The sequence below is a fragment of the Anas platyrhynchos genome, chromosome 3 (genome assembly GCF_047663525.1).
Source record: "Anas platyrhynchos isolate ZD024472 breed Pekin duck chromosome 3, IASCAAS_PekinDuck_T2T, whole genome shotgun sequence".
Taxonomy (NCBI): domain Eukaryota; kingdom Metazoa; phylum Chordata; class Aves; order Anseriformes; family Anatidae; genus Anas; species Anas platyrhynchos.
This window is the reverse complement of record NC_092589.1, coordinates 74,387,376-74,401,011: the sequence shown is the minus strand read 5'-3', so window position 1 is coordinate 74,401,011 and position 13,636 is coordinate 74,387,376. Positions and strand designations below refer to the sequence as shown.

At 40.7% G+C, this 13,636-nt stretch overlaps 1 protein-coding gene across 5 annotated transcripts in view; it reads right to left on the bottom strand.

The window, feature by feature from the left end:
* Nucleotides 1-12,304, bottom strand: part of ATG5 (autophagy related 5) — a 77,555-nt gene extending 65,251 nt beyond the window's left edge. The window contains exons 1-3 of one of the 5 annotated variants that reach the window (XR_005264366.2): nucleotides 12,160-12,304; nucleotides 11,653-11,814; nucleotides 5,654-5,781 (exon numbers count right to left, since the gene is read on the bottom strand). Coding sequence is in view for 4 of the 5 variants with exons in the window: in XM_027454761.3 (XP_027310562.2) it covers nucleotides 5,654-5,781; nucleotides 11,653-11,760 (236 nt within the window). In the remaining variant the exon portion in view is untranslated. Of the gene's footprint in view, nucleotides 1-5,653; nucleotides 5,782-7,037; nucleotides 7,109-11,611; nucleotides 11,815-12,008; nucleotides 12,140-12,159 lie in introns of those variants that run through there. The other 4 variants (XM_027454761.3, XM_027454762.3, XM_013106466.5 and 1 more) reach the window with 4 other exon arrangements.
* Between the last annotated feature and the right edge of the window lie 1,332 nt (nucleotides 12,305-13,636).

The following is a 13,636-nucleotide window of genomic DNA, read 5'->3' as shown; positions in this document are numbered from 1 at the left end:
ATTCAGAAAAAATATACAGGCAGGTATTACTGACTTACATTTTACAGCAGAATCAAGCCTGGAATTCACAGATTAAGTATCTAAACCAGTGATCTCTAAGCTGTGCCCATAAAACACCGTTAGCTTTGCAACAGCACGACCAGCCTACAGCTGCTCTGCACAATCCTTCAAAATAGTATTTTTGATCATAATGCTCAACGAGAGCGGGACTAGTTGGTCTGACAGAGAAGCTGATATGTTCAGACATTGTAAAGACAAGAGAAGTTTATACCATACTGACTTTTAACTATTCTTCCCTCTCCCACCTGCCTGATGTCATCATAGAGGATAAGCATTAGAATTTTAAAATGACATATCTGCAGAAGGGCTAAACAGAGGATAGATCAAGATGATCACTTTCACTAAGCTATCAAATTAAGGGGAGGAAAAACATTAATTACAGTTTGTTTGGTTTTATTTTTTTTTCCCTGTTTCAGTGGTACTCTGAACTAAAGGACAAATACAAAGAAGCTGCTCCCTCCAAATGTAAACTGTCATCTTCAAATGAATTTCAAGGGGACAGAGTCTACAGCAATGTAAGTCACATGTATTACATAGACAAAGCTTCCAAAGGCATTTTAAAAAGCTCTATTATCTTTCAAAAAGTCTCAAACTGAAAAGGGCTTCTTAGCTTTTTGATCCTACAACGAGATAAGCACACACTTAGCTGTAAATTCAGTAGGTCCACTGAATTAAATAGGACTGAACACAGAACGCAAAGCCAAGCAAGAATATAAGATTCAGAAATCCATAAAAACAGTAACAGAGAGGGTATTGCTCTGAAAGCACCTGTGTCAAGCCGGTTTCCTGAGCCGCTAAACCCTCACACAAATAGTGCTTTAATACCCTCTACTGGTGAGACCAAGAACTACGACAAAGACACTTAACAGCAAAATTAAAAAAAAAAAATAACGACATGATTCTTGCACTTATTCATTCAGAACTTTTTAAGAGAATAGGAGAGTATATCAGAAAAGGATCTAGCACTGTCTTCCCCTTACAATGGGCAAAAGAATCCAGACAACGCATATCCATGTTTATCCAGACTCAGTGCTAGTGCTCAAGGACATTTTACTACTAACTGTCAATCCTGTCTTAAGTTCTTCCACAGGGTTTCACCTGGAGTGGTTTTCCAGGTGAAGTACTTAACAAAAGTCAGATTTTCTTTGACAGTTAGATTTACATGAAAATGACTTTTTGTTCAATTTATCAATGACTGTTTGTTCAATTTATCCGGCAAAATAGGTAGAAAAGGACACCAAAACATTCTTGGCCTACATCTGTACCTTCCACCCAGCAGATTACAAAATAAAGTTACGTACTCAAGCTTTCCTCAGTAAAACGCTTGTGTTTTGCACAGCTGATAGGTTTTTTTTTTTTTTATTTTGAAAGAGGCCAGTGCTAAATTCTCTTCGCACCACAGCTGAACACAGGAGATTCATGATGACAGTAGGCCAGAAGAGAAATCACTTTCTATTCAGAAGTGTGGCCTTCCATCAGGTGTAAGGTTCACAGCAGGAGCAAAGCAGTCCTGACAGGTAAGACTTCCCCTGATACAGAATTCCAGTTCACACTGGCATTTAATCTGAAGCCAAGAGAAGCCTTAAATAATGCCTTACTATATGCAATGCTATATTTCACTTACTTTTCATATATAGTTACAAGCATTTTTTAAGAGTTCGGAAACAATAGCACTCCATATAATACCAAAGCTATTTTTTCTTTATATATCCTTCATAATAAAATCTGTTTTCTTAACTGGAATAGAGGATTAAGAGAAGCACAAAAAGGGAAACTGGGAATAGAAGAGACTTTTCTATTTGTAGATGCGATGAAAAAGAGCAACATTTCCTCACCCCATTCTTAAGAGCCTATCTACCTTGTGCCAAGGGCCAGTATTCCCTCATTAAAAGTCTTGCTTCCAGTGGCACTGCTTCAATGCTGTTTCTGAAGTTTTATTTGAAAAATATTCACTGCAATTAAAGAAACATGCAAACGCTTTCTAGAAACTACAGTAATCAAGACAATTTAAAAATAATGATCCACAAACCCAGGCCTTTAAAGACTTGCCTCTCCCAAAGAAAACAGAAAATAAACACGACAGCAGCTAAAGGAGACATCCAGCCCACAAAGGTAATATTATAAAAACAAACAACCCAACCAACTAAACTATTGAAATCAAACTGGTGTTAACTGAAATGGAAGCCAAGGACAAGCAGACTGTCTGTAACTTTCTCAAAGGTGAAAGGGGGTGTCTAAAGAGACCACAGGTCTTTGACAAAGGTCAAAGAGAGTGTCTAGGAGACCACAAGTCTTGTTTAAAGAAAAAAAATGATGGAATAATGATTGGTTCTGCAAAGTATTCAATCTATAAATGCATAACAGCACTGACTCCAACCACTGTCAATTTATTACTGCTTTTGTTATTACACAGAAGGTGGTTTCAAGGTGTGAGAAGTGCCCTGGAAAACACAGCTTCAAGAATATAAAAACATTTTGAAAGTGACAGAGGGGTAGTAAGGACAATAAATGACTACTTCTCTAAAAACTTCTTTCTGGACCCAGGACAATATTACAGGAATACAGAGCATGACAGCATCAGTTGGCAGGTGGTTGTCATATCAGAATAATTTTTAGAGGTAATTCAGGAAGACTTGCATCACATAAACTGAAAAAAACCAGGACAAAACCAAAAAACAGACATCCTGTGCTTCAGAAATGGGGTATTATAAGTATCAAGAGCCCTGCATCTTGTGTTTGGGTATTTCTGTGAACTAACTTGTATGTCATTGAGGGAAACAATGGCTGCATAGAAAAATAAATATTCTCACCTTGTTTAGTATTCAGTAAGAAACACACACTTCTTCTAAGCAAACTCTACCATTTTCAAACAATATGCCAGCTATTCCTAATCAAATGGTGCTTTGGCCTCCTGTCTTCTGGCAATTCCTGACCAGGTAGACTTAAGCACCCATTCAGTTGGTACTAGAGAGACACCCATGCAACTGCCAAGCCTAAAGCACAATTCACAGAAAGGATGACAGACATTCTGCTGAAGTCACGTGCAAGAGCTCAAGGATAGTAATAAAGTACAGGATGCCCTCCCTCAGCACCCACTATCAGAGGTAATCAGCAAAGGCCTGTGACCTCTTGCAAAAAAAATCCAGACTCCTTTTCCACCTGCTGTTGCAGACATGGGGCTAGAAGCTCCAAAGGATGGATCAGTGACCTGAACAGCACATCCACACCAAAAGGAAGCAGTGCTAGTGTTTAGAGACTCCCTCCTACAGTGGATGGAGCCCCGCCTCCATCCGCCAACCTCGCTTGCTGCTTGTCTGGGGAGGTTTATCTAAAACTTTTTGGCAAGTAGTGCCTAGCCCCTTCCCACCTTGGGCGACTATTTTCCAAATGCAATAAACACAGATTCTGCCTGCACCCTTTTCAGTGCAGTTACTGGTTTAATCTCTTGTAACCGCATCATGTCTGAGAAGATTTGATCCATTTTGGTTTTGTAATCTCTGCTGCTATGCTGCAGCCTGCTGACCACTTCTTGCAGCTCCTTAAGCTGGTGACACAGACCCTGCATCAGCGCACACGTGTTGCAGGCAAGGAACCCATCCTCCCCTACCCCTAACAATCTCGGTGCGAGGTCCCAGGCACCACCTGCAACTCTGCCTCTGGACAGCTGCACCCTCTTCCAGAAGTCTGTTCTGAGTGCTACAGAGAATGAAGTTGAAACTGTTTCAGACTTATTCCAGACTCCCTGCAAAACAGAAGAGCTGCAGCTAGAAAGACATGCACTATATCCCAGCCAGGTATGAAACAGCACAGATTGCAAGAAATATGACCATATGGTGTAAACTAACTAATTAGAATAAAACCGTTACAAGTTCTGTTTGATTCTATTTGCAGAAGTTAAAGAAATCAAGCATTAATGTTCTGCAATTCTTTCTCTACAAACTACTAACTCTATCTTATTCTCCATTCCACTATCTCCATCTTCCACAGAATAAACTTCAGCTACTCATGGGATTATCATATTCTAAAAGAACAGTTTGCAGATAAAATTTTCCTTAGGAAAGCAACTCCACAGAAATCAGTGGAGCTATTCCTGGAAGCATATGTTTACTTTTAAATGATCACAGCGTAGGAGATAATAATTACATTATTTTCACTTCAACATTCCTTCAGTTTACTATCGAATTCTAAAATTATCAATTATATTCTTATTCTATAATTATATTCTGTAACTGCAATTATTATTTGTTTTTGAATTAAATTATCCTGGTATCTGAAAACATGAAAACACAGAGCTAATTTTGGCCGAAATAAAAAGCCTTTCTTTTCTGTTGCAGACAGCTTCAATGAAAATTTTTAAGGTTACCTGTCACTACCTACCTAAGATTATGAATGCATTGGGACCAACTTGGTACCTTGCTGTTAGGCAGTAACCATCACAACTCAAGATTACTACAGAACCCGAATAAACCAATTATTGTTAAATTCCAGACATTTTACATAGATGTCTAAAGCTGGTTTTACCAGCCAGATATGAAAAAGTGAAAAAGCTAGTTTTTATGTTTTTCTGAGAACAAAACACATTTTCAAGGTTTACTATAGTTCAGTTTCAAAGAAACAAAAGACTAGAAGGAAATTCCTGCACCACCAAGTTAAACGCACTCAATGATGCCATAATGCTTGCTAATCACCAGTCAACACACACTAAAACTGATTTTTTTTATTTTTACGTGAATTTAATTTTTTCTACCCAATTCCAAGAAGCTGGAACAGTCACTGTTAGTTCTCTTTCCTGTTATGATACAGGAAATGAAAAGACATTCAAAATACTAAGTACTTGCTGGAGAACTGACACTATGTATACAGAGCCTATCCAACATTGCAGCTCTCAGAATGTTTTCGTTAGAACTTGTAGCAGAAATAGGAAAAAAAAATCAACATACAGTACTTATAAAAACTAATTACATTAAACAGTGGCAGTCTGGTTTTCCAGCCCTTCAGAAAGAGATATTTCTTGTAGACCACACAACAGAGCAAAAAATAGGATTAACAGCAATTATTTCAATAAAGCTAAACAGAATGTGACAAGAGCTTGTGCGTCAGCATTATCTTATCTGTTTTAAAGCACAAGCACTTATCACACCAGTGAAAAGTGAAGCTCACACATTTTATCTGTAAGCAGAAAATCCTATTTGTATTCAGACTCCAGAAATAATACTTTTGTGTTAGCATGTATCTTGAGAATACAGATTAAGCTAAACAAAGATTTATTTGTGATTCTACAGGAAGAAATAGTAAAGCCAAAAAAGCAGCTGTTTCATGTTACAGTAACAACCAGAACAAAATCTAAAATCAATGGGTTCAGCAACCCACTCTGTCTTTTATATATACAGTTAAGTACAAGCAGAATAATTAACAGTATGTTTACGGAAAAAAAATGAAGAATGTTTAATGTTGAACGTTTTTCCTATCCCTCTCCTCTTTTGCCTTCTTTGAAACCCATTGAAGTGGTTAGCTCAGGAAAAGTACTGACAGCGTGCTAAACTTGGTATCTCTTTACAAAATAAATTGAGTAAAGGTATGAAGTTAAACTCACCACTTCAGCGGTGTACCTTCATATTCAAACCATATTTCATTGATTTCTTCTTGTCTCATAACTTTCTGAAAGTGTTTCTTCACTTTGTCTGTTACCAGTGTCAAGTAGCTTATTCTTGGCAAAAGCAACTAAAAGAAAAAACACAGGTGCTTTAAGTATACATAAAATTTACTAAATTAATAAATCTGTAACAAGTACTCATTTCCATAACCAAAATTCAGCCAGCATTTTCCATTTTCAAGAAGTTTATTGTACATATTACCATCATTATATTGCTTTTACTTTCTTTCAAAAGAATCTAATGCAGCAAATTAATAGAACACAGCATCCAGATTGAAAATTTTTAATTTTATAAACCTTTATAAATACAGTGAAGTATCATTTACACACACATGAGAATTGTTCAGTGCCTCAAGGACCTGAATGACAATAATCTTATACTTTATTAAGTTAACTCTACAGATCTACAGTAATAGTTCCTGACGCAACATAATCCAGGCAACTGTGATCACAACCAAGTATTTTTGGTAATAAATCCACGTTATTTCTGGGATATATTTGCAGTTAAAGTAATACTGATATATTCTAATGAGACCCATTTGGACTGCTACAAAACTAGGTTTTCAGCATGCTGCAGGTGGCACAGCCATACGGGAAAGGGCAAATCCATTATTAAAACATCAGTGAGTGCAATAGTATTTGACATAAGCCTTCAAACTGCATAGCCAACTTCCTTTGTAAAATATTTAAATCCTGTTTGAAGCGTGGAAGAACAACTTAGTTTCTATTTCAACATAATCAGAGATCACAAACAGTAATTAAACAGCATTTCATTGGATCTAACAGAACGCTGCCAACATTCCCAATGTGCCTACTTGAAGCACAAAACCCAAGTTAATTGGATTAAAAGGGACCACTTGTTTTTCAGAGATGCCGAGCATTTGTTGCCAAGCTGTGGATGCCTCGTCGCTGGAGGTGTTCAAGGCCAGGCTGGAGGAGGCCTTGGCCAACCTGATCTAGTGGGTGGCATCCCTGCCTATAGCAGGGGGGTTGGAGTTAGATGTATCTTTAAGGTCCCCTCCAACCTAAGACATTCTGTAATTCTATGATTTGCAGCACCTTCTGAACTCTTGGTGCCCCTGCTAAAGGGGTATACTGTTAATATTTAGATCAGTATTAAATACTCTCAACATTATCTAAACAGTGCATTTTTGTCCAACTTTTTAAATCACATGCCTAATTTATATCAACTGGAAGTAATATAGCTAGCAATTTTTAGTGCCAATCATCATGAGATTTCATAGTCTTCTCAAATGACAAATATCCCTTTGCAGCTTAAGTCTTCAGAATGGTATTCTTTGGGGGGCCTTTTTGGTCTTCCCACCTCTTCTACTTTAGTCTTCCCCTTCCATAGAAGACGACAGAACTGGATTCTTTCACATTTTTCTAGCTTTAATTATCCTAGAGATTTAAAAGCATATTAAATCAGTTTAAAAAAACAAAAAAACAAAAAACACAAAACTTTAAAACCATAAATTAATTTAAAGACATCTTCATTTTGTTACCCCTTTTAGTATCCCTTTGCCACCAGTTGTGGCAGTTTTTACCAGTACGGACTTGGTAAGACATCAATGGACACAAAACATTTTTCTTCAAAATCCTGTAATCTTTAAAGGCAATTACTGAGTATTTCCAGAGGAAAGATACTAAAAATATTTAGGAAAAAAACTTCATATATGTAACGACAGGCTGGACTTTAGTCAACCTCTCCAACAGCCAGATCACATTAAATCCTTTACAGAGGCCTCTACATAGAAACTGGAGTTCTACTTAACAGTTTACTTCCTATATTATTATAAGCTTTTCCAACACTTCAGCCACATGACAGGAGCCTTCCTTTCAGGCAAAGTCACGTTCACCAGAATGACATCTCTTCCACAAGTTCTTTTGCTGCTCCCCCATGGACTCCTAAACCAGTCCATGCAGGTCAATGAGCCTATACCTCTTCACCCTTTGATTACACCACAGCAATATTTCTGGATGCTGGGAATGAATGGCCATGGGTCAGTGATAAGGTAAATCTCAGCTTAGGGCTGTAAAACCTAATGCATTAAAAACAACATGTGATCTCATGACAAATTCTAATTCAAATTAAGCTTGCTCCACTAAGTCAGATTTGCTTAATTGCTTTTTTAGCATTTGTGTGACGAACAGCCTTGCATGAGCAGACTTCCTGCTAAAGGCTAGAATAATGCTGTGAAAACCAAACACATCCAACTCACATCACATCGCAAGCAACGTAACAACTGCAATTTGAATGTGAGACTGATACATCACTACATAATACGCTCAAAGACAGGATGCTCAGAGTAAATTAAGTGACCTATAGTACTGCACAGACAAATATGCAGACAAGGGAGCATCAAAATAAAGTTTCTAATGAAAAGACTGTTTGCAGGTTTAGCATAGATTCAGTAGTCAGCAACTTAAATAGAAAACATCTAATAGAAAAATGCTTGATAACACATAGGGAATTAAACAGAAGAAAATCCTTGTTCTGATTCAGGTCGTCTAGCAATCGACCCTATCTTGCTGCCTGCTGATCAGTAGCAGACTGGTATAATGCTTGCCACTCACTGTGCTGCGGAACACCCATAAATGGAAAGACCTGCTTCCAGTTGAGCTTTGTGGCTCAGAGGGTCTAAAAGTGTTTTGTCCTGTAGAAGGGATCAACTTTTAAGAAGCCTGAAGGGAAGTCTAAAGTAGTGGGTAAATTCCTTAAGCGTAAGGATTCCCAAAATGTCAGGTGAGGCTGGGTGCCTTACCCTCCTTGCAAGTTTTCTCCTACTTGGTATAAAAACAAAAAGCTGGCGTAAACTTCTCTGAGTAGATGTTCATGACCTGACAAAACCAGACTGAGCATTGCAACAGTCATGAAGACTGAATAAAAAGATCACTCCATGTCAACAACTAAAAAGTGAGCATTTGAGAACATGAAAAAACAAATTCATACTCATACCTTAATTCAAAAGTCAGTGGCCCTGACCAATAGAATTATTTAGTGCCTTTTAAAGTAGACAATAAATTACTAGATCTTGATTACAACCAAGACACAACAATAAGCAGTTACTTTTGATTATGATTTCTAACCTTATTTCTGAAAGGAGTTGTAAATAACATGCACGTAATTTATATACACCCAGCTTAAATCCAAGTAATAAGAAAAACCATTGAGGGAAAAAAAAAAAACAAACTGAAATAATAAGATGAGAACTCATCATCTTAAGAAAAGAAAAATCTTCAAAAATGCAACAAGACAGAATGAAACCCACTAGTTTACTATGTGCTCTCTCAAATTTTACAAACTGCAACACCTTCCTTTTGCACACTAGGTATTGCTACAGCATTTAATCATAATAGCAGGAATATTGTCTACAGAAGTTAAATAAAATGCAAGGAATTCTAATGCCTAAGTAAATGCTTGGAAAATGTTCTTCATGTAAAAATAGTATCACCCTAACTACTTTCTTGGGTTTTGCTGCAGAAGGAAACACTTTTTTACATGCAAAACACTAAAATCACAATTCCAGTATAACAAGAACTGGACTGGTTTGATCAACAATGCACGCAGGATAAAAATAATAAAGCACGCTAGCCCAGAATGGCTTCATATTGCTCTGTTACAGACTTCTTAATAAAACAATTCTTTTACCACTGGGAAAGAGAAAAGAGTGACCCAGCAGAGGCTGTCCCAGAGTACCATTACTGCCTTCTGTGGTAATTTCATTTGTTACACCTGATCAATCGCAGCCAATGAGTACTTTATTTCTTGCACAAGCAAAGAACTCCCTGCAGATACATACCTGGCAGAAACAGCAGTGTTTGATTTGAGCTGCTTAGTCTTGATGTCATTACTTTCCAAAATGGCTAAGATCATTTTAAATGAGTTCTGCTATCCCTATGCAGTTCCTATTGTGTTGTAAGCACGTTTCATTCCTGTGCTGTGCTAATGTATCTAGCAGCCAAGGGTCTCCTACCACACAACTCACACTGAAATCGATCACACAGATTCTAGTTTATTTTTCTAACCTCTCTTCCTCTGCCTTCCTTTGCCTTCACAAAGCAAGTTTCTCAGAACAGAAGTTTTCTTCCTCTTAACTTCATGATGCCAGAATTTCCTCCCTGTTCACGGAAGGCAACCCGGAACACGGTGGTTTTATCTGCTTCAATAATTACTGATAAGAAGAGACGTATAAAGTAAAACAACTGGTGTCAAGGGCTGGGAACATTCACTACATATGCTTTTTGTTTGTTTTTCATTTCAGTTCAACTCCAATTTGATTCCATACACTGACCACCCATTAGCAGCTGGAACACATTGATCTCAGGCCCAAAGTACATCAGCTGCACGGGAAAAAGACTCAGCTTGTGTGCTCCAAGACAGATGTGTGATACAAACCTTGGCAGAGTAAGTGGAAATAACAAAGGCTTGCTTCAAAAACACACTCCAGATCCAAACTAGAACATTAATGCAGATGCACACTGAAACTACGAGAACTCAATCCAGATATAGAACTTTGATTGCTATTCAACCTTTTACTATTATTCATCTTTGGTCCCTTCAAACAGGGAAACTTCAACTATCAGCTCCAACATGACCTGCAAGAGGGAAAAATCTAACATTCAAGAATTCTGACCTACAAATAACCAGGTTTTGCAAAAAGAGAGAATTAAGCCTTGATATTTTCTGTGCACACTGTAAGAGGAGCAAGTAAAAGAAACACTACCATCTTAAAGCTATCTTCTAGGCTTCAAAAGTTGGCCTCACTGTGCAGATAACGTGGCTTCAGGGTTTTCATGCCAATGTTAAACAGATTAAGATTGCATATCTCTGAACTCAGGCTTGTGCCTTTTATGCAACTCTTACACGCTATGCACATGTGTATTTTGAAATATATACATATTTTATAGAAGTTTGATCAGAGACTTCTAGACAGTTCAGAAGCATCAGGCAATAGGCCAAGCGCAACAACGTGGAAGTACTTCTGTTTCACCAGTGGTGAAATTAAAGCAGAGAGAGATGAACACTATCACCACTGAACGAAAAGCATTAATGCTTTATTAGGTTACTAAAAACCACACAAGGCACACGGGGAAATGCGAAACCAATGACAAAGATGCTATTAATTGAATGCTACTCTACCCAGTAATAGCCTCCAAAAAGCACGGAATGAAATAAGACAAAATTTAAGGATTTCAGAATCACTTAAATTCATAGTGTAAGATTCTTCCTCTCACATACCTGGTACTTTTTAAACTTAAGTTTCTCTGAAACAGCCAATATTGTCTATCAACCAAACATCTGTAAGGTGCAGAAAGGATGAAAACTGCAGAGCACGCTATAAACCAACATCCACATGATTACAGAAAGCACTTCAATTTACATCTCAAATCCACCCATCACCCTTGTCTGTATCATCAGCTTACCAAGCACTGTACTGCTAAGACATCAAAGCTGCCTTTTCTACTACATCTCTCACAGCTGCTAGCATTTAAAGAAAAGAAAATGAGTAGAAGTCATCCACGAGCAAAGGAAATTGATAAAGAATACTGGCTGTAGTATTTATGCTACATGCCTCATCAATTTTAGTGCATACAGGTAACATACAGGCTCTATCCCTTCTTCTGGAGAATCTCTAAGATGCAAACTCACCATGAGTGTACACACAGCCTCTGCTTTTGGTTTATTTGTTGACTTTTTCATAAGGGTATTTAAACCTTAATTATCTGTTGTAACCTAAACTCACTGGTGATATAAAGTTAAATTTTTGAACCTGCTCTGAAGCAAGGTGACTCACAGTGTGGCCATAAGATACATCCAAAAGGTATCAGGAATAGGAAAATAGAAATCCACACACCTAGCAGCATAAAGGATGAGATTAAACAAAACAAACGCACGTATGGGATTAGAGTATCCACGCTGCCGCTGTTACACTCACATAGTAAGGCTCGGCTTCCCTTTCGGTTATCTCATCCTGATACAGCGTGAAGCAGGTTGGTATTCGTCCAAACCACACATCTCGAAGCACGTCTTTGTCATCTGTCATTCTTCCAGGGAGCAGCGAAGCACATGTAGATCCACTCCGTTTCCTCAGCTGGAACTGTAACCCCATGGAGAGAAACAGGTCAAACACCCCTCGTTACAGGTTCTCCTGTAAGCACGAGCTCCCGTCTCACCCCTTTCACGCGCGTTTGCATGGAAAATGACAGAACACCCCCGGCTGGAAGGGATCACGCAGCCCAACCGCCGTTTTCCCACAGAACCACCCCAAAACCGCACACCCCCCTCCCGCACCTGCCCTGACGGGAGGCCCTCTCCCTCCCCGTCCCCTCAGCGAGCACCCCCGCGGCCGCCGGGGCCCGGAGCCGCCTCAGGGCGGCCCTCGCCCCCTTCCCCGGGAGACCCCGTGCGGCCCCGCGGCCGTTAGGAGCGGCGCGGCCGTTACCTGCGGGCCGCCCCGCGCCGGAGCTGCGGCGCCAGGCAGGAACCCAGGCGCGGCCCCGCCCGCGCGCGCATGCGCCGCTCGCCCGCGCGGCTCCGCCACGGCGCCGCTTCCGCCCGGTTGTGGGCGGCCCCCACGGCCCGGCCGGAACCCGGCGCGGGCGCTGAAGCAGAGGGGGGAGGAGGGCGGCGGAGGGAGGGGGTGTGCTGCGCTGCTGCCTGGCCGGCAGGTGTCAGGCAGCGGCTGCCTCTGGTGGAGGCGTCCCGCAGAAATAAAGCGCTTTGGTTCCCTCTGTGTGTGTCTTTTTTTTTTTTCGTAAGGACTGGTGTTTTTATGAGTGTGTCTGATTCTGATTCATATTCTTTATTGATAAAAAATGATACCCTGAACGTGAGCCTGTGGTGGTTTTACTCAGGTGGGCAGCTGAGCTCCGCCTCAGCCGCTCTCTCACTCACCCTTACAGGGAAAAGGGGAGAAAAGAGGGTGGAAAGGGCTTGAGGGTTGAGATAAGGGCAGGGAGATCGCTCAACATCATGTGCAAAGCAGAGTAGGGAGATACTAAAATTTGTTGCCTATAACTAAGAGACTAGAGACGTGAGAAACAAAAGAAACCAGAAACACCTTCCCCCCATTCAGCCTCTTCCACCTTCGCACCTTGAGCAGTGCAGGGGAACAGGGAATGGGGGCTGCGGTCAGTCCCTAACGCTTTGTCTCCGCCACTCCTTCACAGTCACTCTCTGACCCCGCTCCACGTGGGGTCCCTCTCACAGGACGCCGTCCTTCCTGAACTGAGCCTGAGCAGATCCCTGCTTCTGCATGGGCTCCTCTCCAGGGGCTGCAGCTCCGGTCCAGGGCCTGCTCCTGTGGGGGCTCTCCATGGGCTGCAGCCTCCTCCAGGCCACATCCACCTGCTCCACTGGGGGCTCCTCCACCCATGTTGGGGCTGCAGCGTGGAGATCTGCTCCATGGGGGACCCATGGGCTGCAGGGGGACAGCCTGCTCCACCAGGGGCCTCGCCACAGGCCGCAGGGGAACTGCTGCTCTGTGCCTGAGCTCTGTTACAAATTATCAGAGGAGAATAAAACATCATCTTTGTCAACAGCCGCTAAGCAAAATGTTTAGCCATGGTACTTCTGTGGTTTGGGAGGTACCCAGTGAAACTTTCTGTACCTGTTCTATGAGTGTTCTTATGAGACCCAGACCCAGGACATATTAATTCAAAAAACGGGTAAACCCAAGGAGTAAAACTGAAGCAAACATTGTGTTTGGCGTGGTCTACCCCAAAGCATAGGGAAAGGTTTTTGCTGTGTTGCAAGGGCTAGTTTAAACATAGTTTTTGCTGTAAGTGACAAGTCACACACAGAGCTGCCTGGCAGCAGGAGCAAGGACGGTGATGGAGACTCCCCTACACTCCGAAATACAGATAAGTTTCACTTGTCCTGGGTATGGGCTATGGACAGCGCCTCTGAAGGGCATTGCT